Raw genomic sequence first — 24,537 nt, forward strand, 5'->3', positions numbered from 1 at the left:
TTGAGCTGAGTTTTGAAGAAAGGGATTCTATAAGGTAGGGGTGAGGAGAGAGTGAATTTGAAACATGGAGAAACAGAACTAGCAAAACATCAACTAGTTTGCTGTAAGATATTAGGAAAAGGGTAGAAGAGGGAAGGCACTAAGGCTGAGAATCTTGGTGACTGGAAGGACAGTTGTGGCCTCAACAAAACTATGGATGTTAGGGTTTGAGTAAGGTTTGGGGGGGGAGAGAATATAATGAGTTTTTTTGGACATGTTTAGTTTGGGATATCTATGGCAACATTAAGTTGGAGGTTATCCACTAAACAGTTGGTGAGGGAGGACTAGAATTTAGGAGAGTTACAGGTTGTATATAAAGATCTAGAAGTCATCTTCATAGAAACAATAGCTTAACACATGGCAACTGGTGAAATCACTGGGAATACAGAAAGAGAATAGGCTTACACGTATACTCATGTACATGGATGATGATCCAGCAGAGGAAACTGAGAAGGAATGACCAGACAGGGAGGAAGTAAACCAGGAGAGAAGAGCTCTAGGAGTGCCAAGAAATCCAAGCAGGAGAGAATGTCTAAGATGAGATGATTATCGACAGAATCAAATGCTTCAGAGGAATCAAGAAGAATAAAGACTAAGAAAGGGCCATTGGATATGGCAATTAAATTATTGGCAACCTTGGAAAGAACAAGTTCAGTTGAGTGATGAGGTCAGAGATAAGTTGTGGGGGACTGTGAAGGAACTAGGTGATAAAAAGGAGGCAGTTAAGTATAAATAGCTTTTTCTAGGAGCTTGGCTGTGCAAAAAAGGTGAGACAGAGAACAACTTGAAATTATAAGATTTTTTTTTGAGGATGGTAGAAAATCAAACTTGTTTGTAACCAGCAGTGAAGGAGACAATGGATTAGAAGAGAGAACTAGGTAAAACATATATTGTGTGCCAGATAATATTCTAGGTGCTAGCGACAGAAATAGAAAAGTGGGACAGTTCTCTTTTCAAAACATTTGCCTATGAGTTGGACACTCATCTGACTCAGGTGACTTAAGTGAAAGTGTGAAGAGTAGAGCTGAAACTACTTTATTACAGTGGCATCTCTGTGGTACGAGAAAAGCTGCAGAGGCCCAGGCAAGTAGCAGAATTCAAGGAAACTATTCACTGTTATAATGTGACAGTAACCTAGCTTTTATTCTCTTTTTTTTTTTCTCCAGTGGACTTAGAAGAGGACTCAGATGTTTCATCACCAGACAGCCTCAATGAATCTCATCACAATTGTGAGATCGCCTCCTCTAGGTCTCACACCTCTTCTTTTTCTAGAACCTCAAAAAGTCAAGTCATCTTTGTTGGCAAGGGCCAGACAGAAGACTTCAACTTCAGTGGTGAGATGAATATTTCAGAGAAAATGAACACACAGTACTTATGGGAAAGTCGCTGGAGCTTAGGAGAGTTCAGATGGCATGAACTTCCCAGGAAGTAGACTTCTCAGGGTGGGAGGTGAGAGGAGGTTTTGGATAGAAACAGAGAAACTAAGGAAATTTATATCATAATGGAAATACTGAAGGAAACAATAATCTAGAGGGGCCCATTTTCACCACTATCACCACTCTCACAGGACATTCTTTCTATTTCTTTATATGAGACACTGTATCTATGACTAGATTTTAATTATTCAGTGGGAATTTACTGACCACCTACTATGTGCTCAGCAATCTGAACTATGGGAATACAAAAGAAGTATGAAACAGTGTTCTGACTTCTAAAGAAGTTACAGTCTAGTTGGAGAGATAAGACTAATTAGCACATGTGTCAATCAACGATGAAACAGTAATTATATACCACAGATTGTGAATGTTCTTTAGGGGTTTCTTAGAGGTAGAATTGGCTGAGGCATAATTTACAAACTTGGTTCACTCTTTTTATCTAGAGGAGAAATGGATTGAAAATTAGTGCAGTCTTCAGAAATTAGTATAACCACTGTTGCTATATAAAGTATGAGTACTATGGTAGTTAATCCCATTTGATCCTTAGGAGCTAGGAATCTCCCTAGAAAAAAATCCAAGTGTAGATGTTTCTCTTTAAGTGAATATCTAGTCATCAGAGCTTGAGAATTTTAGTCGCTGAGTTACTGCTTATGATTAAAACTTATTAGGCATGATGGATAAGAAGCAGCAGGACAGGGAGACTTGGCTTAAAAGTCCAGTTTCAGAAACATACTGCTATATGATCAAGTACTTAACCTCTGTTTTCCAGGCAACTCTATAAGATTATAAATTATTGATGAATCGCCTGTCTTTTCAGCAACAGAGGAAATTTCTACACTAATAGTTCCTTACAATGCAGAACTTGTAATTATCAATAAACAAATTAGCCAATTAGAACAAGAAATAAGCTCATGCTTGTAGCTTGGTGTGATTATGAATAAAAAGAATGAATGAGTATAGCTAAGGAAATTAATACCTGATGGTCTTGGGAAGGTGGCTACATTTTTTTTTTCCAAGAAGATATCAGGCTAGTTGCCTCTCTCTTATCATGTTCCTATGTACTTTTGCATTGACCTGAAGTTTTTGTAGTACCTCAAGCCTGTCTGATAGAAACTTTTGCAAGAACACTTACATGGCTTTAAATTTGTGCTATTTACAGAAATTATATTTTTTCACCATTCACTGATTCATTCAATTAGCAAACACTATTAGGTACCTGCTGTGTTCAAAGCACTTCATTAGATACTTGAAAAGACAAAATTTAGATAAGATGTGGTGCCTGTCTTCATGGTTCTTATAGTCTAATAAAGGGATAAGAACCAATTACAGATAATTATAATACATAATGTTACATGACAAATACATTTGATAAGCTCAAAATAAAGTGCTATGGGAAGTTCAAGTGAAAAAGATCATTTCTGACATGTAGATGAAGAAAGTTTCATGGAGGAAATGGTATTTAAGTTGTGATTTAAAGGACAGACAGGAATTCAACAGGTGAAGCAGGAAAGAGAGGAAATTACATCAACAGGGAACAATGTGAGCAAAGACACAGGATATGTTTTGTGGACAGAATAGTATGGTTTAGCCAAAGCAGATATGGAATAGAGCAATATGAATTAAGTCTGGAAAGGTAAGATTGTCAGAGACTGTGGAGGGCTTCAAATGCCAGACAAACACATCTGAAGGAAAGAAGTGAAAATAAATGCTTGTTAATTGAAAAAAATAAAAATTTAAAAACAGCATTTAAACCTTACTCAACAGACAAGTAACCACTGAAGATTTCTCAACAGAGGAGCTATGTGACCAGATAAAGATTAGGTTAGCATTGATATGAAGGATGGAGTGTAAGAAAGAAAGAATAGTGAGGATAAGACCTATTGCAATAGCCTAGGCAAATGGTAATAAAGGGATCTACTAAGTTTGGGGCTATTGAAAATGAAGGAGATAGATATTTTGCCCTCTGGAATATTATATTCCAAGCCCTCAGATCCCTTAATGTAGAAGCTGCTAAATCTGGTGTTATCCTGATTGCATTTCCACAATACTCAATCTGTTTCTTTCTGGCTGCTTGCAATATTTTCTCCTTGACCTAGGAACTTTGGAATTTGGCTACAATATTCCCAGGAGTTTTCCTTTGGAGATCTCTTTCAGGAGGTGAGCAGTGGATTCTTTCAATTTCTATTTTGTCACCTGGTTCTAAAATATCAGGGCAGTTTTCCTTGATAATTTCTTGAAAGATGATATCTAGGCTCTTTTTTTTGATCATGGCTTTCAGATAGTCTAATAATTTTAAAATTCTCTCTCCTGGATCTATTTTCTAGGTCAGTTGTTTTTCCAATGAGATATTTCACATTGTTTTCTATTTTTTCATTCTTTTGGATTTGTTTTACAGTGTTTGATTTCTCATAAAGTCACTAGCTTCCAATTGCTTTATTCTAATTTTTAAGGAAGTATTTTCTTCAGTAAGCTTTTGGACTTCCTTTTCCATTTGGCCAATTTTGCTGTTTAGGGCATTCTTCTCCTCATTGGCTTTTTGGACCTCTTTTGCCATTTGGGTTGGGCTATTTTTTTAAGGTGTTATTTTCTTCAGTATTTTTTGGATCTCCTTTAGCAAGCTGTTGACTTGCTTTTCATGATTTTCTTGCATTACTCTCAGTTTTTCCTCTACTTTTCTTACCTGCTTCTCAAAATCCTTTTTGAGCTCTTCCATGGCCTAGGACCAATTCATATTTTTCTTGGAGGCTTTGGATATAGGAGCTTTGACTGTGTTTTCTTCTGGTTGTATGTTCTGATCTTCTTTGTTACGAAAGAAAGATTCTATGGTCTGATTCTTTTTGTGCTGCTTGCTCATGATCCCAGCCAATTACCTGAGTTACAAACTCTTAGTTAAGGTGGGAGTCTGCTTCCAGTGTGGAGAATGTACTGTAACAAGCTTCAGGCATTTTGTGCAGCTGTTTTCAGAGATACTTCTAGGGACCTGTAAATTTTCAGTTCTTCCAAGGTGGTATGATAAGGGGTGAGGTGTTTACTCCTTTCCTGGCCTGTCCTCTGGTCTATGAGTGAACACAAGCACTCTTTTCTGTCTTGGAACTGTGAGGAGGATTTACTCTTCACCACCACTACAAGCTCCACCATGCCAGCACTCCTCTTTGCCCCAGGACCCCCACCAGAACTGTGACCCAGATCCAAGCACTGGCAAAGCAAGAGAATCCTGCATCAGCAAAGAGATTCCTGCAATTCCCCTCTGATCAGCCACTCAATTCCCCTTCAGTCTGTGGGCCAGAAGCTCAGGAGGCAGCTGCTGTGCTGGGGCCATGCTCCAGGAATAGGGCTAGGACCAGGACCCCATGCTTTTCTCTCTCACCATAGACACTTTTCTCACTGACCTTCTAAGTTGTCTTTGGCGTTTGTGGATTGAGAAGTCTGGAAACTGCCACAGCTGCTTGAGATTCAGTCCTCTGAGGCCTACTCCAGGTTCACTGAGGCCTGCCTTGCCTGCACATCCATGCCAAACTGTGCTCCTCTCCCAGCCCTGTGTGATATACCTTTCTGATCAACCATCCAGACTCTCTTGGGCTTTAAATTTGTTTCACTCTGTCTTTTTCTGGGTTCTGCTGCTTTAGAATTTGTTTAGAGCCATTTTTTATAGGTATTTGGAGGGGTGTGAGGGAGAGCTCAAGCAAGTCACTGTTTTTACTCTGCCATCTTGGCTCTGCCCCCCTCCCCCCATTTACATTGTTGAAGTCATTATATATATATTGTTTTCTTGCCTCTGCTTACTTCACTCTGCATCAATTCATATAGATCTTTCCTTGCTTCTCTGTAATATTCCATTGTATCGATGTATCACAATTTCTTTAGCTCTGAAGAGCTCCACAATTTGTTTATGCTTCAATCAATGGGCATCTATTTTGTTTCCAATTCTTTGCTATCACAAAAAGTATTGTTGTAAATATTTAGGTGTATATGGGGACTTTGTTATTATCAATTGCTACACTGTGGTGTAAGTATAATAATGGAATGTTAAGTATATACCAAACTCTCCACTACCCATTTCTCATTAGTCTTAAGACCAATATTTTGTACGACCTTCAGTTACAATAAGTATAAGTGAGTAAATATTCAAAGAATCAACAAATGCAAAAGTCTGAAAAAAAAACCTTCTCAAACCATGTCAAAATGAGCTGATTTATAAATAAAACACAATGCAGAACACATGACTGTATAATTACAGTCTAAAACAAGGAGAAAGAAAAAAATGCCAAATTTTATTTTAAGATCTCACAAAGTAGAGTACCTACTAATGAAAAGGCCCAGGAGAGAATCTCTCCAGTAGTCCCTACAAATGCAAAGGCCCAATTTTATCCCACACTAGGCTCCATAGGCAGCAAGTACTCTGATCTGTCTCCCTGGGTGTTAATCATATTGGTACCCCACTTTGTGCAGACACCCAGTCAGCTTTGGATCTACTGCAGCTCAGAAGTACTAAGCTAGATTCTCAGCCTCCCTAGTAGCAGAAAGGTACAACTATGCCCAGCCATTGTTCTCTTAGAACAAAGCTGGCTATATTTCTCTAACCTCTGAGTATTCTAGGGATATGTCTGAGATATTATAGGTGTCTTTAGATATAAAATAGATATTCCTGATCCTAGGAAGGATCAGGTCATCATACACTGTATTTGTACCTTTGTCCCTAACCACTCATCTACATAAGATTCACCTAAACTTCCTTGATATATCCCTCCTCTTTCCAGTGAGTCATGCCATATAACAAAAGTTATTTTTTAAAAGAAAAAGTAGAAACAACCAGCAAAACTGATCAATAAATTGAAAAAAATCTGAAAGGGATTCAGACTACATAATTTTCATCATCACTTGTGTACAAAGCAGCAACCAAAAGCTAGATGGACTTTCAGATGCTTGGCTGGTGGACTGAGTGGGAGGTAGAGAGAGTGCAGTGTCAAGCCTGCGATGGTGCAGTAGAGTCAGGCCCCAGAAGTGGTAGCGCTCCATGCTTAGGCCTATAGCAACACTCTCTTCCAAAATAGGGCAGAAGACTTTATGCCTTAGTAGTGACAATTTCCTGGACCAACACAGGGGGTAGGAGAGTCGGCAGAAATGTAGACTCCACTGTTAGTGGAGAGGGATAAAGCATTCCAGTAGCAACAGATAGCAGCAAGCGATGGGCAGAGATGCAAATCTTATGGATAGATGACAATAATGGGCAGAGTTATGGACCCCAGTAGTAGCAGGCAACATTGGGAATTGTTCAGATATGCAGAGGAGTGGGCATTGGCATATGTAGTAGCAAAAGGAAGGCCCACTGTAAAAAAAATACTTAACTGTAATGTAAAACTGATAGATCCTTCCACATTGCTGGTCCACATTTCTGGGCTTAGAAGATCAAGGGTTGGCATCGTTGGGAGGGTATTTGCTTTCTGGTAACAAGGATGAAGTGAAAGTATCTAATCAATCCCACAGAAAAAGGAGTTTTTCACTCTCATGGGGCAAAGACTGTGCATCTCCCTCATATCTCCATTGTTCTCTAAGGGTAGGAGGTTCTGTCTGATGTGCCAGGGAATAGTAAGTGGTGGTAAGAATAAGCATAATAATAATAATAATAATAATGGAGTAAAATAATCTTTTTGTGGTGAGGATTATTGACTATGTAAGGAGTGTTATCATCTTTGCTACAGTCCTTTGTTTTCCTGGTGCTGCTTTCACTTAGGACCATCATTTTTCATTATGAAACCCACTGTGAACTGCAGAATTTTGGCATCACCCAAAACATGGACCTGGTCTTTTTAGACTTGGGACTTCATCTTTTTTGGGACTCTCCCAGATTTAGTCACTCTTTAAGGAAACTGTTAGAATGTTTTGGTTTTTGTTTTAGTTTTTTCTTTAGTGCTGCCTCTGTTAGGCTTCTTGAATGCCAGAAGATTATAATACAAAAATCACTTAAGTGGTGGTAGGTCTTTCAGAATATTTTAAGAACCTAGACACCAAAGGATGGAGTATGATAGGAACCTAACTCTTTCCCCATGCAGGTTAATCTGTATTTTCCTTCAAAGGTATTGACTTTTCTAAAAAATTGGCTGACTCAGAGTCTAAGGGCTCAGACTGTATCACTTTCTCATCGCTTGAGTATGGGGCTCTCAGATGACTAGTTGTGAATCATAATGAGAGCTTCACTGAGCTGAATCAGCTCAAGGGGATTCTCCATGCCTATCCTTGTTGAATATCCTTCTCCTGCTATGGCTAAGTAAATCTCTTTTTTAAACTATTGAATATCCTATGAGTATCTCATTTTGTTCCAGTATCGAACTTAAACTACTGGGACATTGAGCTGAGTCAGCCTCAACTCAGAAGAGAAGAGGCATATTTTCATATCTTTTCTTTGGGGTCATGTTCATCATTTGTGATTTCGCAACATTCACTTTCATTTGTTTTGGGGTTATTTTCTTTCTATTTATATTGCTGTAGTCATTGTGAATAATGTTTTCTTAGCTTGGCTTACTTCACTATGCATCAGTTCATGTAAGTCTTTCCATATTTGCAGTTTCTTATAGTTTCTTAAAGCACAGTAATATTCCATTACATTAATGCACCAAAATTTGTTTAATTATTCCCCAACTGAGGGTATCTGCTTTGTTTCTAGTTGTTTACAATCACAAAAAGTGCTATTACAAATATTTTGGTATATATGTGGCCTTTTTTCATTGACATCATTATAATATGTTTAGCATTGGAATCAAAAGATAAGGACATTTTAGTCATTTATATTTGTATAAATCCAAATTGGTTTTCCAAATGGTTGCACTAATTCATAGCTCCCCTAATAATGCACTCTAGTATATTTTCCCAAAATTCTTCCAATATATACTTTTCATATCTTTTGTAATCTTTGCTAATTTGCTGTATGTAAGGTGAAACTTCAGGGTAATTTGATTTGCATTTTTTAATTAATGAATTTGAGTATTTTTTTTCATATGGTTGTTAATGGTTATAGTTTTTTTTGAGAACTATTTGTTCATATCCTTTAAACATTTAACTACTGGGAAATAGTCTTTTTTAATCTATTATTCGTCTATAGCTCTTTGATATTAACCCTTTGCCTGAGAAATCTGAAACAACTTCTACACATACACACATCCTATCCCCATTTGACCATTTCCTTTCTTATCATAGAGGGATTAATTTGTTTCTGCAGAAGTTTTTCAACTTCATGTAAGCTTTTCAAGTAATCAAAGTTACTTATTTTATCTAATGTTATTGCCTCTATCTCTTGTTTGGTTAAGAATATATCTTCTACCTATAGCTGTGAGAGGTGTATGATGTTTCTCTTCTAAATTTTAACTAGTATGATATTTTAATATTAAGGTTGTATATACATTTAGAATGTATTGTGGCACATGGTATTTGGTATAAGCTTAACTTCTGCCAAATTGCTTTCCAGATTTCCCAGTAGATTTTTTATCAAAGAATTTTTTCCTAGGTAATGCATTTTTTCTTTTCTTTCTTTTTTCCCCCAACAAACACTGGTTTATTGAGTTCCTTTGTTCTGCTAATCTCTCCCATTTAGTCTTCCATTGATCTGTTTCTCTATATTTTAACCAATACCAGATGGTTTTGATGACTATTACTTTATAATATAGACAGGCTATTTCCCCTTTTTCTATGTCTTTTTCTCATTTCTCTTGACATTTTAGATCTTTCACTTTTCCAAATGAAATTTGTTATTACTTTATCAAGTTCTACAACATAATCTGTTGGTTATTTGGTTGGTCTAGCATTAAAAGTGTAAATCAACTTTGTTAGCATTATAACTTTTATTATATTAGCATGGCCTCACATGATTTTTTTATTATTATTATATCTTTAGGGAATATCTTGCAGTTGAATCTATACAAGCCCATCTTTGTGTGTTTGGGGATTGATTTTTGGATGTTTTATGCATTTATGCCCTTATTACTTCTTTCCTTGACTTCTGCAATAGCCTGCTACTTGTCCTTGGCCTTTCCCTTCTCTACTACTTCATCTCCTGTACAGTTGCCAAAGTGCTATTCCTAAAGCATAAGTCTGATCATGTCATATTTTGTTCAATAAACTCCAATGGCTCTCTAATATTTTAGAATAAAAAACAAACTCCTTAGTCGGTTACAGCCTTTGACAGTTTGCCTGTAATTTTTCTGACCCTGTTATATATTACTCTTGTTCACACAATGTTACAGTCTAGGCATATTTGTGTTCTTCTTGTTCTTCAGGTATGACACAATCTCCTCTGTGCTTTTGCACAGGCTGTTCCTCATGCCTTTTCTATTCATCTGTGCTTGTTGGACTTCCCAGTTTCCTTCACAGCTTAGCTCAGGTTCTATACAAGGCTTTTCCAGATCCCTTCAGATGCTAGGGCCTTCCCTGAAAAATCGCCCAATATTACATGTTATTTTTTTAAAAAAGTTTTATTGATATGTTTTGTTTTTACGTTACAAATCACTCTGACTCTTTGAAGGGTATCTTGTAACAAACTAAAATGACTGATAATACAATACCCTTATATTAAAGTATGTGTAATGCAAAACATTCCACATCAGTGGCATCTTCTCCCAACCTCTCTATTAAAAAAAAAAAAAGAGAAGTCTATTTTTTCTCCCAACCACACCCTACCCATTGGGAAAAAAATGGAAAAACAGATTTCTTTTGAAAATATGTCAAAAGCAAAACAAATTCCCTCAATTGTATACAAAAATATATATGCCTTATTCTGTACCCTAAAGCTATCACCTCTCTGTCATGGGTAGCACATTTCATCATTGACGTTTATTTCATTCTTCATCAGTTTATAAAACTCTTCAAAATTGTTCACTCTTAGAAGACAGCTGTTGTAGTATGCAACACTGCAGTATGCAGTGTTCTAGATCTGCTTTTCTTTCCATATCTTTTAAAATCATCTTACAATAGAATTCCATCACAACTGTATACCACAACTATTCAGCCATTTCTCAATCAATAGTTTCCAGTGTTTTGAGCCTCCATAAAAACTGCTATAAATATTTTTAAACATAGAAGACCTCTTTTTCTTTGGTTTCTTTTGGATATAGACTTAGCTGAAAGTACTAATTAGCTTTTTGTTTATAATTCCAAATTGTTTTCCAGAATACATTCACAGGTTCATCGATAGTACATCAATGTCCTTATTTCTCCATTTTCTCAATTTATTAATCAATCTGTTTCTACTTTTTGTTAATAAAGTATTTAGAGAGTTCTTCTAAGTAATGTAAGGATTGTTTTGGCTACATCCCAAAAATTCTGGGATTATTTTCCCCTCAGAGTCATTGTTACCTTTAATGAAACAATCTATTGTTTCTATGGTTTGTTCTTTGGCCCACAAGTTTTTTAAGATTAAGTTATTTAGTCAGTTGATTTTTAAATATTTTTTCCAGTTCTTTTTTATTTAATATAATTTTTATTGCATTGTGATCAGTAAAGGATGTGTATTATATTTTGGCTTTATTGCATTTGTGAGCTTTTTATATCCTAAGCCATGACCATTTTTGTAAAAGTGCCATGCACAGCTGAGAAATACACGTTCTCCTTTGTTTCTATTAAATAACCACTAGATGTCTAAGAAATCTATTTTTTCTAAAATGCTATTCAGATCCTTAACTTCTTATTTTTATTTATTTATTTAGAGCTGATATGGATAAACTGAAGTCCCCCTCCCCCCACTATTAAATTTTATTATTTATTTCTCTTTGTACTTCATTTAATTTTTTCTTTAAGTATTTAGATATTATGCCATTAGGTGTATGTGTTAGGTATTTAAATCAATTTATTGTCTATGCATCTTCTTTTTGTTGTTCATTCTTTTTTAGCTGTATCCCATTCTTTGTGATCACATTTGGGGTTTTAATGGCAAAGACACTGGAATGATTTGTCATTTTCATCTCCAGCTCATTTTATAGATGGAGAACTGAGGCAAATGGCTAAACTTGCCCAGGTTCACACAGCTACTAAGTGTCTGAGGCCAGATTTAACTCAAGAAGACGACTCTTCCTGACTCCAGGCCCAGCCCTCTATCCACTGTACCACCTAACTGCCCTAATTGGCTATATTACCTTTCAACAAAATGCAGTTTCCCTTTTCATCTTTTGGAATTTATGCCTATTTTTGCTGTTGCCTTGTCTGAAATAAAAATTGCTACCCTTGCTCTTTTGTTCTTGACTGAGGCATGACAGATTTTGTGCCAACAGCTTATTTTAATTCTGTGTGAGTCTTTGTTTCAAGTGTGTTTCTTATAAACAACATATTTTTGGATTTTTCTTTATATAGATAGATAGATAGATAGATAGATAGATAGATAGACAGATAGATATAGATATAGATACAGATATATATGAGGCAATTGGGGTTAAGTGACTTGCCTGGGGTCACACAGCTAGTAAGTATCAAGTGCCTGGTCTGAGACCAGATTTGAACTCAGGTCCTCCTGATTCCAGAGCCGGTGTTCTATCCACTGAGCCCATTTTTAGATTTTTCTAATTCATTCTGCTGAGCTCTTCCATTTTATAGCTGTTTTCATTCATATTGTGATGGCTAATTGTCTATTTCCTTGCAATCTATTCTGTTATACTTTTTCTTCTCTATGCTCCTCGGTTCCTGTTTATTTCAAGTTATTTCCCTTTCTTTCCCCACTGCCTTTTGACTTTCTTTTCACTATCTCCTCTTCAAGCTTAAGGTTTGTTTTGCTTATGATTAATCTCTCATTGAATCTTATATCCCTCTTGTGTTCCCTTTCCCCCTCTTCCTGTTCCTGTATGTATCCCTATTAAGTTGAATATATTTCTACACCAAACTCTGCATGTGTATATGTGTGTGTTAACTGAATGCTTTCTTCCCACCTCCTTTTTTTTATTTATAAAAACATTTTCAAAACATAATGAAATTATTTATACCTCTTCTATCTCGATTGACTACCTCTATGACCCCTTGTGACATTAGGATTATGGAAGAACTCTTTTAATATCCCTCCTCCATTAGAATATAAACAGTTCATCCTTATAAGAATCTTTTCTGATTGTTCACTTGTGGTTACCCTTTTTCTCCTCTGGATTCCCATATGTGTGTTTCTTTTCTTTTCTTTCTTTTTTTTTTTTGGTTAGGCAATGGGGTTAAGTGACTTGCCCAGGGTCACACAGCTAGTAAGTGTTATGTGTCTGAGGCCGGATTTGAACTCAGGTCCTCCTGAATCTAGGGCCAGTGCTTTATCCACTGTGCCACCTAACTGCCTCCTGTATGCGTGTTTCAAAATAAATATGTACCCACATGTTGTCTTCCCGATAGAGTGTGTGCCCCTTGAGAGCAAGGACTGTTTCATCTTTGTCCATAGCCTTACACTCTAGTGGGCACTTAATAAATGCTCTTTGATTTCCTCTTATGATATTTCTTCTTTTTTTCTTTAATGCTTTTATTCATTATCCATTCTATTCTGTTTGGAAATAATTCTATAAATTATTTCAGGTGCTTCTATATTCATTTGAATATATATTTTCTTCTAGCATTTCTGTATCCTTTCCTTAAGCAATATAATTTTTTCATTATTCTTATTTTCTTTGTTCATTTCTTTGAATCTTTATAAAAAACATTTTTCAAAGGATTTTTTTGATTTTGCTTTTCATTTTTTATTCTATTTTCATTAGGGATATTGAGAAAGAAGGCTCCCTTTTGACCTTGCCTTCCTCTCTCTTCCTGGAAATCCCTTTTTTTTTCCTTTTTGTGAGGCAACTGGGGTTAAGTGACTTGCCCAGGATCACACAGCTAGTAAGTATCAAGTGTCTGTTCTGAGACAGGATTTGAACTCAGGTCCTCCTGACTCCAGGGCTGGTGCTCTATGTACTGCACTACCTAGCTGCCCCTGGAAGTCCTTTTCTTATTGAATTACTGTTTCTAATTACTGCTTCTCTTACAATTATTTTCTAGTTTCTACTGTCTATGGTATATATTTTGACAAAGATACACACACATATACACACATACAGATATACATACACACATACAGATATACATACACATGTATATGTGTGTGTGTATCTCTTTCTCCCTTCCATTTTCATTTAAAGATCTCTTGACCAATTGTCATTAATGACTCCATTCTTGAATAAGAGCCTGTATTTTACACCATAATGTAAAAATCTATACCTCCTTCTGAGGCACCATTTTCTTAAATAGCTGTTCATTGCCAAAGTCAACTTTCTTTCCTTCAATTGCTCTAGTGATGAAATTACCACATATGACCTTATTAACTTTGTTTTCTTGCCTATAATTTCATAATCCCTAAAATGTTCCCTAGGCTTCTTCTGGTGGTATCATTTGTCCTCAAATGACTAACAAGACATGTATAGTGATTGTCAGATTGTATTATATTCAGAAAGTTGCTAGATCCTCGCTATATACCCTTGGAAGACAGAATGCTTTTCTATTGCTAATCTAGACTCTTTCTGCTTTGAACTTAATAGATGACCTCTCTTATAATGCTACCTGTGGAGACATATTCCTTTAGGAATGAGAACAGTTTGGACTTTGGGTTCACATAACAGCTACTTGGCATTGGCAAAAAAAAGAAACATCAGACATTCTCTCCAGGCCACTCCAAAATTTCCTCTGCCCTCTATACTTGGTGGAATTGAAGTCCTCTGTTCTATATCACTTTTTTTTGTGGTAGCTTTCATGACCAATTCTCAAGATAAGCTGTAACTTCCTGTCAAAGCCCAAATATAAAAAGAAGCTTAGCACAGTTATTGTCTGTGTAAAGGTCTAAAATAGAATTTGATTCTCAGGCACTTTGTACCTCTTCTTATCTGTTCTACTGATAGATTTTAGAAACCTTTCTTCTGCTACTTCTGTTGCTATGGGCACCCTGATAAGCCTTCTTAACTTTCTAAGATGACACTAGTTGGACCAATTATTTGTGATTGACATTTTTTCTGCCAAAACACCAATGAAAAGGTACTTAATGTCATGTGGGCTGTTGTAGGTATAGATCTGTTGCTCAGAAAAGAAGTCAGGTCTGGAAAGATAGATTTGGTAGTAATCTGCATTAAGTTTGTAGTTGAAGCCATGGAAGTGAATGATATTAAAGTCACAGAATTTTATATTTGAATCAGATTTTAGCAATCTCTCTATCTGGTCCAACTCCCTCATTTTACAGATGAGAAAACTGAATCTTAGAGTGAGAAAGAATTGAATTACCCAAGATAGCTAGGAGAAGAGGAAAAAAGGCAAAGGACAGAATCTTACAGAAGACTCGTATTTAGAGATTAGGAAAAGGATGAGGAACTAATGAAGAAGATCAAGAAGGAATAGATAAGAACTAGTAGAATGTGGTGTCTCTAAGAATTTATTAAGCCTCTAGTTTTACACAGTACTTTTAGATATATTATATGTGGAGAAATATATATGGACAGAGACTAATCTAAGCTGGACAGGCTGACATGAATGTACACATATAAGACATACATGTAATGGAATAATGACATTAAGATGACATAAATAAAAAAAGAAATACATACAGGATTTGTAGATCATTGTATATTAAGTACTGGGTAACAATGTTAAATCCACAATTGGGTTCATATTGGAGAGTAACTATTAGAGTTATGTATTTTCCTTAATTGCAGTTATGAGTCAATATATGTTAGAAGTCAAAATGGAGTTTCAGAAACTATTCATATCATGATATACTTCTAATAAGAAGTCCTTATTATAAAGCATTTGACCTTCCAAAAGACACTTCCTCCACATCTTCATTTTCCCCCCTTCTCCTTCAGACACAAGACACCTATAAGCTTTGGCAAAACTTGGTAACAAAATTCTGTTGGCATTGTCCCACAGAATAGAAAACAATGGCTTTTTCTTCTGGCTTACTTCTAGATGGAAGATCACATGCTCCACCTCCTCTGCATGGAGAGATGTTCTCTGACGGAACAGATGGTGCCATGGAAGATGAAGATTTTACTGTCCACTTGCCTTCCCCTCCTGACTACAGGAAGCAGTTACCTGAGATTAGCAAGGGCAAAGACTTCATCCGATACTTTCCTGTCCACATCTCCAAATACATTTTAGGTAGGTCTATGACCTGCTTTGTAGATATAGTAATCAAGCAAACTCCTCCACAATTAGCCTAACTTGATCCAGTTTGGGATTAATGCATCTATCCTATCTTTCAGGGCTTCTAGACAAAAAAACCCTGAACAAGTGTGTTCTTGTAAGCCGGCACTGGTCTTTGGTGGTGGAGGAGGTCAAGAAGGATCAAGCAGCACAACAGCATGTTGAGAATGAGATCACACTACTTCGGGTACTTCAAGCTTTGTCAGGAAAGAATTGGATTCATGCTTAATATTCCTAACTATAAGTCAATTCTCAGGGAGGAGACGTGGTGGGATTTCTATCTTCACATCTACCATCTGGTAGATGTTACTATCTAGTATTATGGCCAACAAGGAGGGTCAGAAGTACATTAAAAATGATCTCTCTCTTTTTTAAAAAACTCAATTCTCTCATCATAACCATCAACCTCTCAGAGTGACGAGCCTCCATCAGGAAGTCTTGATAATTGGTGGACCAGGTTCTTTAGCTCTCAGAAACCTCATAGAAATTATTTTTCCCCTAAGACAGGAGAAAAAATACAGTATAGACTGTGTAATAAGAGGATGATAAATGCTCAACTATATCAGTTTTATATGATATGTATTTGATCTTTATAGGCCACAGTCTATTTAGAAGTTAAAATGTTTATTCTCCCCTGATGATTGTCATTTCTTTGTTTTTGTTTGTTTACTTTTTAACTGTTTATCCTAATGTCCTTTAAAATAACTAAGTATGAAAAGGTAGCCCTGGATTTGGGTGAGGTTCCCATATAGATGGCCATCAGGAGTCTTTTCTAGGCCAGTTTTGAAAACACTATTCCAGGCAATTGACTGCTATGTTCTGGCTGTTGCCTTTGCTATGCCATAAAGGAGAATAAGATACTAAAGACAATGTTATTTTGTTCTCATTTCAGGAGACCTATTCTAAAGGGCTGTACCCTAACTATGCCAGCAGACCCGGAATACCAGTTCCCAAGATAGATGAAGATGATAAAACTACTCACTCAAAAAATTCAAAATGGAAACTGAAATCAAAGGTGTGTGACATTAGGTTCAGGTGTTTGTTTTGTATTTCATTTTGTCACCAAAAACTGGATTAAAAATTTCTATGGGGAGGCAATGGAGTGAATTGGAAAATCATTATAATTAGTTAGTATACCTTTGATAATTGTTATTGCCACTAGCCAGCTTTCTGAACTCAAACTTCACTTCCATAGACTTGATTCCTCATTTGTAAAATGAATTAAACTACAATATTCGATACATGTTTAGAAAACAAGTATATGATAATAAGTGACATTTATATAGAAATTTATATATACATATATATATATATATATATATATATATATAAAATCTCATTTGAACCACACAATAACCCTTTTTGTGAGACAAACATTATTGTTGCCATTTTATAGATGAGGAAACTCGGGCTCAGCAAGGTTAAAGGATTTAAAGCAGCAAAAGAGATCCAAAACAAGAAGCAATGCTAACATAAAATTAAGATTATTCTTAATTTCCAAAACAGAAGCCCAGTGGTTGGTAAGTCCACAAGAAGTTGCTTGTCTGCACAAGTGTAAGGAGTCATTTGTTTATTAGTTAATTTATTTAATAAATATTTATTATTTACTACATATGCAATGCACTAGAGTTGACACTAGCGGTAAGTACAAATATAAATAAGAAATAATTCCTGTCTTCAAGGAGAGAAAAAACATATATATATATGTATGTATGTATGTGTGTATATATATATATATGTATATATAAAAATAACTGAATATAGTATGTATATAGGAAAGATACAGATATAAAGGATAAAGACTTGAACTACACCAAAATTATAGGTTTTGTGTGAGCTTTGTGGCAGGTGCCACAGTGGATAGAGTCTGGATTTTCTGGACTTGGAATCAAGATTAGTTTACATATAGTCTCGTATATTTACTAACTATATGACCTTGGGCAAGTCATTTAACCTACATGTGCCTCAGTTTTCTTATCTGTAAAATGAGGATGTTAATCATAGCATTTATTTCACAAGGTTGTTGGGATCGAATATAGTATGATATATAAGAAATGTAAAAGTTTTACAGACTTTAGGGAGCTATATAAATGTTATCTATTATTATTGTTAATGTGAAGCCACCCTATATACCTGACGTTGTGTTTAGTGTGTCAAATTTTAAACTGGAAAAATAGCAAAATTCATGTTGACATGGGAAATAGAGGAGAGACAACAGCAGAGACAGTCAGTAAACAGGATAACTAGTAGATGGAAACAGCAGCAGCAGATATGAGAGTGATGACCAAATAGGAAAAAGATGCTATACACAGACCTGGTATGGCATTCCTGGACTCCCAACATCCTTTATAGAACTTAATGGTGACTTTGGATCATAGTCAAAGGCTTCAGTATGCTAACATGAAGTGATCTTTACCATGCTGAGTCAAGAATGAAAGGCAGGTAGCTGTCTAGTGTAGTTCAGACTTCATGTTGAAGCACTAATCCATTACTTTGAACTTATGTGTCCTTCTCCCACTGTATAAACAACAGAGGAGAACTGAAATGAGATTTGCCTCAGAGTCTCCCCTGGAATCATATGGGGATGGTTGGTGAAAACATCTAAAATCTGTTCAACTTCTGGAATATTATCATGTTATTAAATTATCATTAAATGCTCTTTTGCTTTAAATTCATGTCATCTGCCATCGTCTAGCAGAATATTTGGATGAGTCATTATAGGTTCAAGAGAGGGAAAAGTGACTCTCTAGCAATCTTAAGTTTTCCCCTACTTTGTGGGTATTGAGAGTGATAATAATACCAGGATGGTGTTGTACAAGTTTAAAATAGTGCCATGGAAAGAGCAATGGGTTTGGAGTCAGAAGAACTGAATTTAAGTCCTGATTTTTCCACTTAATAATATAATGTGTATTCTGGGACAACACAAAGGTGTTTCTGTTTTCTTCTCTGTAAAATATAAATCAGGCATGGTGATGCATGTCTGTAATCTCTGATACCAGGCAAACTGATGCTACTGGTTAACTCTCACTTGAAATTTCTGAGCTGAAGTGGACTAAATGGATCAGATATCTGCACTAAGTCCAGCACCAAAGTTCTGAACCTCTGGGAGTGAAGGGCCCACCAGGCTGCCTAAGAAAGAGTAAATTGGCCCAGGTCAGAAACAAAGCAGGTCAGGGTTCCCATGCTGATCAACAGTAGGATTGGGCCCATGCTGCTCTATTTCCAGCCTGAGTGAGATAGGGAGATCTAGCTAAGGAAAAAAAAAAGGTGGAGGAGAAGAGGAGTACACTAAATAACCTCTAAATTCCATTCCTGTTCTAAAGCTATGATCCTATGATTCTGCCTTTTGTAATGCATAATAGGCATCATATGATGACTAATATAATTAATATCTAGTTGGGTAAAGAAAAGTTAGATTCAATCCTGGCAATTTATCAATAATTACATCTCTATGGCTCTTTTTGCCCCCTCAGAGCATCAGAATTTTGTTCTTTTCTAGCTCTTCAGTGGATAAGCATTAGGGAGCAGTGAATTTGGATTAGGGAAGGAGGTTTGTACAATCCCATTGGGGGTTAAAATCAATGGGAAGGGGTGCATATAAAATTATAGGAATGTGCTAGTCATTGAGGAATGAGGCCAGGCAGAATATAATTTGATTTGAGGGAGGTTTTTTTGAGGGAGGCATGAGATTAAACTCTACAGGTTCTATCCTGAAGTTCTGAAATATGGTGAAAGATGGTGAATTTTCACCCTGTGAAATCCCAGGAAGCTTGCTTCAGAATAGGCAAGAGCAGGATGGAAACTTGGTCAGGATGCCAGTGTGTCTTGCTTCATCTGGAGAGGACCTTGGGAGGCAGAAAGTAGAGTTGGTCTTGTCTTCAAAGGGTGTTTGGGTGTGGTGCTGGAAACAGTCCAGGGCAGTACCCCACCAAAGCAGATGGTAGACAGTAGAGAGGAATTGATAGAAATCCAGTGTGTGGACATGTGGGGATGAGCAGGGGATGCCTTTTTTAAAAAAATATTTTTTTCCCAATTACATGTAAAAATCTTTAGCATTCATTTTTTAAAATTTTGAGTTCCAAATTCTCTCTTCTCCTCCTCTCCACCCTGAGATGGCAAGCACTTTGATACAGGTTATACATGTGCCATCATGCAAAACATTTCCATGTTAGTCATGTTGTAAAAGAAAACAAAGACCAAAAAAAAAAAACCCAAACCCCAAATCGAAATCCAACAATCCAAGAAAAATAAAGTAAATACTTATAGCAGCTCTTTTTGTGGTGTCAAAGAATTGGAAATTGAGAGCATGCTCATCAATTGAGGAAAAGCTGAACAAATTGTAGTATGAGATTGTGATAGAATAATGTTATAAAAAATAATGAGCAAGATGGTTTCAGAAAAACCTGGAAAGATTTACATGCACTGATTGATGCAAAGTGAAGTGAGCAGAACCAGGAGAATATTGTACATAGTAACAGCACTATTGTGCTTTATTAACAACCAACTGTGAATGAGTTAGTTATTCTCAGCAATACAGTGATCCAAGAAAATTCCAAAGGACTCATGATGAAAAATGTTATCTACTTCCAGAGAAAGCACTGAAGTCTGAATGCAGGTTGAAGCATACTTATTTGCTATATGTCAACCAAGGGTCAAGAGCAAGAAAGGAGGTAGCTTGGAGTGGTAATTTCAGTGGGTAGAAGCTCTGAGCACTATTGTAAATATTTTTGAAACCTAAAATGGGTAGGTTCTCAAGATAGAACTTTGGAGTACTATTACACAAAAAGTTAGAAAATACTATCATACTATCATAATACTATCTTATTACTGTAATACTATCTTATTATTGTAATAATAGTATCTTATTGTCACAAATACTATCTTACTATTGTAAGATAAATCCCATTAGTTTTCTAGCCAGGGACATTCCAAATAGAAGTTTGTGATTTTTTTTGTAAAATTCTTTGAGTACCACTTGTTTATGTAAATTCATGGTGATAGCTCCAGATGAAATCATTAAAGGAGAAACTAGGTGAGCCGGTTAATAATAGTTTATATATAGTCTGTAAGGACATTCTGTGGCTCTTTGTTTAGGAGGAGCCTTAGTTTTTGATTCTGATCTCATTTAGGAGATCAGTAGGCCTTTACTGACTTACTAGCTAAAGTCCAACAAGTCCTTCCTAATTCAGTCAATATGGACCATCAGTGTGGTATGTTCTTGTAACAGCAAAGACTTTGCGAAAAGGGACCTAAAAGTCTTAACCTTCTTTTAACCTTTAGTTTTTCCTTTGTTAGGTTGAATACAGTATATGGGCAGCATACCAGGGTCAGGAGACTGTAACAGTCCAAATGGAAGAGAGAAATGTCTTTTGTGGCAACTATAGCACCCGAATCCTTTCTGACAGGTATGTACTGAGGCAAAACATATTCCTTCAATATCCTTTGAATCCAAGCAACTCCAAACACTATCACTTCTTCTGAAACATAAAGTAGAAAATATACATACATGCAAGCCTTGGGCATGAAACATTTTAGGAATGAGGGTAAGAAAAAAACATTGTAACAAAAGGTTAAAGAAGGGAAACCAACAATAAAAGTATAAAATTCAAATATAGATACAAACAAGCCTTGAGTGAGAAGAATTTAAGTAGTTTCCTCCTCAAACCCAGGACTTTTTGAAAACAAATGTATGCACATCAGCTGAAAAAAAATGCATTTTCCTGGGGAAGGTGTCCATATATTTACAATGGTCATAAATTTATATTTTGGACAAGAATGTATCATAAGAGCTAGTGATAGTGTTTGGATTTATAAGCTTCTCAGGGGCAGGGACAGCTTTATTTTTGTCTTTGTATCTCCAGAGTCTAGTGTGGTATCTGGCACACAGAAGGAACTTCATAAATGCTTGTTGATTGATTTAGAGAACTCTCCCTTTTCCTCCTCAGAATTTTCTCTTAGTCTTCAGAATTTCATTCTTGAGAACTTCTTACTCTTCTTGGGCTGTCTTTAAAACCTTCTTTGTCTTTCCATTTAATCCTTTCTTCTATTTTTCAGGTAATACTTTATTGTCCCTAATAACTGGAGAGTGGAGAGAAGTTCCTCAAACCTCTTAAACTTTTCTTCTAGGAGGGAAACAGGCGGTAACTGGAGCATTTAGCATTGACTTGACCGTGGCATAAAGACAAACCTGGAACGCTCTATACACAATTGTCCCTAAATTTTCTTGTTAGTAGTTTTCACAGCCAACTTCCCTGGAGAACTTCTGAGACAAACCATAGGCTAGATGACCAATTTTTGGGAAGTGCTGAAAAGGGTCTTCCTGTATCAGTAAGTGGGGTGGATGACTCTTTAGGTGCCTTTCAATTTACTTTTTATTACATCTTGGGATCTACAGGATACTTGTGTCCTTTTTCAGATGTATAAACATAATTATTTCCCTTGTAGACTTTGTGACACTGCAGAGGAGAGATAGTAGCAATAGAGAGGACTAATGGTGGAAAGGTAGGAGGCAGATGGCATACTTGAAATATGGAAATGAAACTCTTTCTACTTCCACCAGATTTTAGAGGCTGCTTTTATGCTTTATGCTGTTTGCTTCTGATGGGTAAGGCCACAGCACTTCTAGTTAGACAATTATCAACACACATTGGCATGTCCTCTCTCTTGTGATCGCTAATCTTATGGAAGGCATAGATTTTCCCAATCAAATTCTTTGCATTGAAGTCATTATTCTCAAGTATTTCCCTTCTCCTTGACAACCTTTGCAGTGCTATAAAATCACTGTTCTCCTTTGCAAATAATGTTTTTTTCCCCCTCTTTAAATCAAGGTGGGACAATTCCAGGGTCATTCACTTCTGTGGGGGAAAATTTGTCGCAATCACTGCCAACCGAAAGATATTGCTGCTGGACATTAATCAAATTCACAATGTGCCCACTTATTTTCGAGGAAATGCAGGGAATGTTCAAGCACTCATACTCTGTGAGAAAGAATCTTTTGTACTGAGTGGAAGTTATGATTTGAGCATCAGGTAAGTGGTCCCAGTGATAATAAAAACCTACAACCTTTCTGTGTCCAAATCATTCTCTGATGGCAAATTTGGTGCTGAGATAGATATTTATTCTTTCAGAATACTAGAGTGACTTGAAGTATACTATAGTAGATGCTAAGGAAATGCAGCTAACTAGTTGATACATTGTGAGATAGCTAAATAGGGAGACTTTTGAAAACATCAGATAGGAAAAACTGGATTTCCATCTTAAAGCTGAATAATAATAGCTTCCATTTATGTAGTGCTTAATAGCTAAACTGCACTTTCCTATGCATCATCTCATTTGATGAGTCCCAGTGAATACTTACAGTAAATGACAAAAATGTTATTATAACTATTTTACAAATGAGGGAACTGAGTCCCAGAGAGATTTGTCCAAGCACATGTAGCCAGTTAGTGGAAGATGTGAGACTATAAACTAGGTCTTCTACTTACGTGAACTGATACAAAGTGAAATGAGCAGAACCAGGAGAACATTGTACACAATAACAGCACTATTGTATGATGATCAACTATGAATGACTTAGCTAATCTCAGCAATGCAATGATCCAAGACAATTCCAAAGGACTCATGATAAAAAACACTATTCACCCCTAGAGAAAGGACTGATGGAGTCTGAATGTAGATTGAAGTGTACTTTTTTTTTACCTTTATTATTCTTGTTTTTAGGGTCCGTGTTTTCTTTTGCAACTTGGCTAATATGGAAATGTTTTACATAACTGCACATGAGTAATCTATATTAACTTATTTGCCTTCTCATTGGGGGAAAGAAAGGAAGGGACTTAAAACTGAAAAAAAAATTACTAAAAATTTTGTTTACATATAATTGAGAAAAAATAAAAATGAAGTCCTCCCCCCCCAAAAAAAATCCAGGTCTTTTGATTCCAAGTTGAATACCCTTTCCATTTCAGCATGAGAGGACAATACTGCTGAACTCAAATTCTGTCAGGGGCAAGTGAAAGGACATAAGATCATAGAGCTAAGAGTGATAAGGGATGTAGGGGATCATCTCATCTAAACTTCTCTTTTTACAAATGAGCAAACTGAGATCCAGGGAGGTTAAGCAACTTGCCAAAGACTATCTAGGGTAGTAGCAGCAGGTTTTTCTGACTTCACATTGAGTGTTATTTGTTTCTATACCATGGTTGACTCAATCGATGAGGCCATTCATTTTCTTTCAAGAATGAAGTTACTAATACTTGCCCTTACCTACCTTTCTAAAATATTGTAAGAGTTTACATGAAGCTTTTGGAGCTTCCTCTTCCTTTTTTTTTTTTTTTTGGTTAGGCAATTGAGGTCAAGTGACTTTCCCAGGGTCACACAGCTAGTAAGTGTCATGTGTCTGAGACTGGATTTGAACTCAGGTCCTTCTGACTTGAAGGCCAGAGCTCTATCCACTGCACCACCTAGCTGCTCCCTTATTTGGAGCTTCTTAAGGGAAAAATCTGTAGTGCTGCAGTTATTGTCTGAGGATCAGATTCTTCTCAAGCCAAGACCTTAAACATTAAACTTATTATTGATAATTCAAGGGCTCTGCCAAATTATCAGCCTAAAGAAACCGAATGAATATTCTCTTGTAAAATCTTTAAAATGTTCTTTTTGGCTTGATTTCTGCAGATACTGGAACACTGAGACTGGGCTTTGTACAAAAATCTTTAATGGTCATATGGGCACTATCACTTGCTTGGATTCACACGAGAACAAACTTGTGTCAGGATCAAAGGATTGCCAGGTGAAAGGTTAGAAATACATATTTTGAATTGGTCTTTCAAAAAAATGTCTAAATCTTGTGTTGTCATAATACTTTTAGGCCTGTCAAATTTGTACAGATCCTTCCTAAATTATA

The 24,537-nt window shown here is 36.2% G+C and overlaps 1 protein-coding gene and 1 long non-coding RNA gene across 3 annotated transcripts in view; one reads left to right on the forward strand and one right to left on the reverse strand.

The window, feature by feature from the left end:
* Positions 1 to 24,537, reverse strand: part of LOC110194357 (uncharacterized) — a 176,241-nt gene that overhangs the window by 93,079 nt on the left and 58,625 nt on the right. The window lies entirely within an intron of this gene.
* The window catches only part of FBXW10B (F-box and WD repeat domain containing 10B), a 91,734-nt gene that overhangs the window by 15,464 nt on the left and 51,733 nt on the right, over positions 1 to 24,537 (forward strand). The window contains exons 2-8 of the mRNA XM_020966600.2: positions 1,206 to 1,373; positions 15,405 to 15,596; positions 15,701 to 15,828; positions 16,534 to 16,656; positions 20,937 to 21,046; positions 22,469 to 22,669; positions 24,309 to 24,430. Of these exons, the coding sequence (XP_020822259.1) occupies positions 1,206 to 1,373; positions 15,405 to 15,596; positions 15,701 to 15,828; positions 16,534 to 16,656; positions 20,937 to 21,046; positions 22,469 to 22,669; positions 24,309 to 24,430 (1,044 nt within the window). The remainder of the gene's footprint in view (positions 1 to 1,205; positions 1,374 to 15,404; positions 15,597 to 15,700; positions 15,829 to 16,533; positions 16,657 to 20,936; positions 21,047 to 22,468; positions 22,670 to 24,308; positions 24,431 to 24,537) is intronic.

Source organism: Phascolarctos cinereus, unplaced genomic scaffold, assembly GCF_003287225.1.
Source record: "Phascolarctos cinereus isolate Bilbo 61053 unplaced genomic scaffold, phaCin_HiC Scaffold_5;HRSCAF=322, whole genome shotgun sequence".
Lineage (NCBI taxonomy): Eukaryota > Metazoa > Chordata > Mammalia > Diprotodontia > Phascolarctidae > Phascolarctos > Phascolarctos cinereus.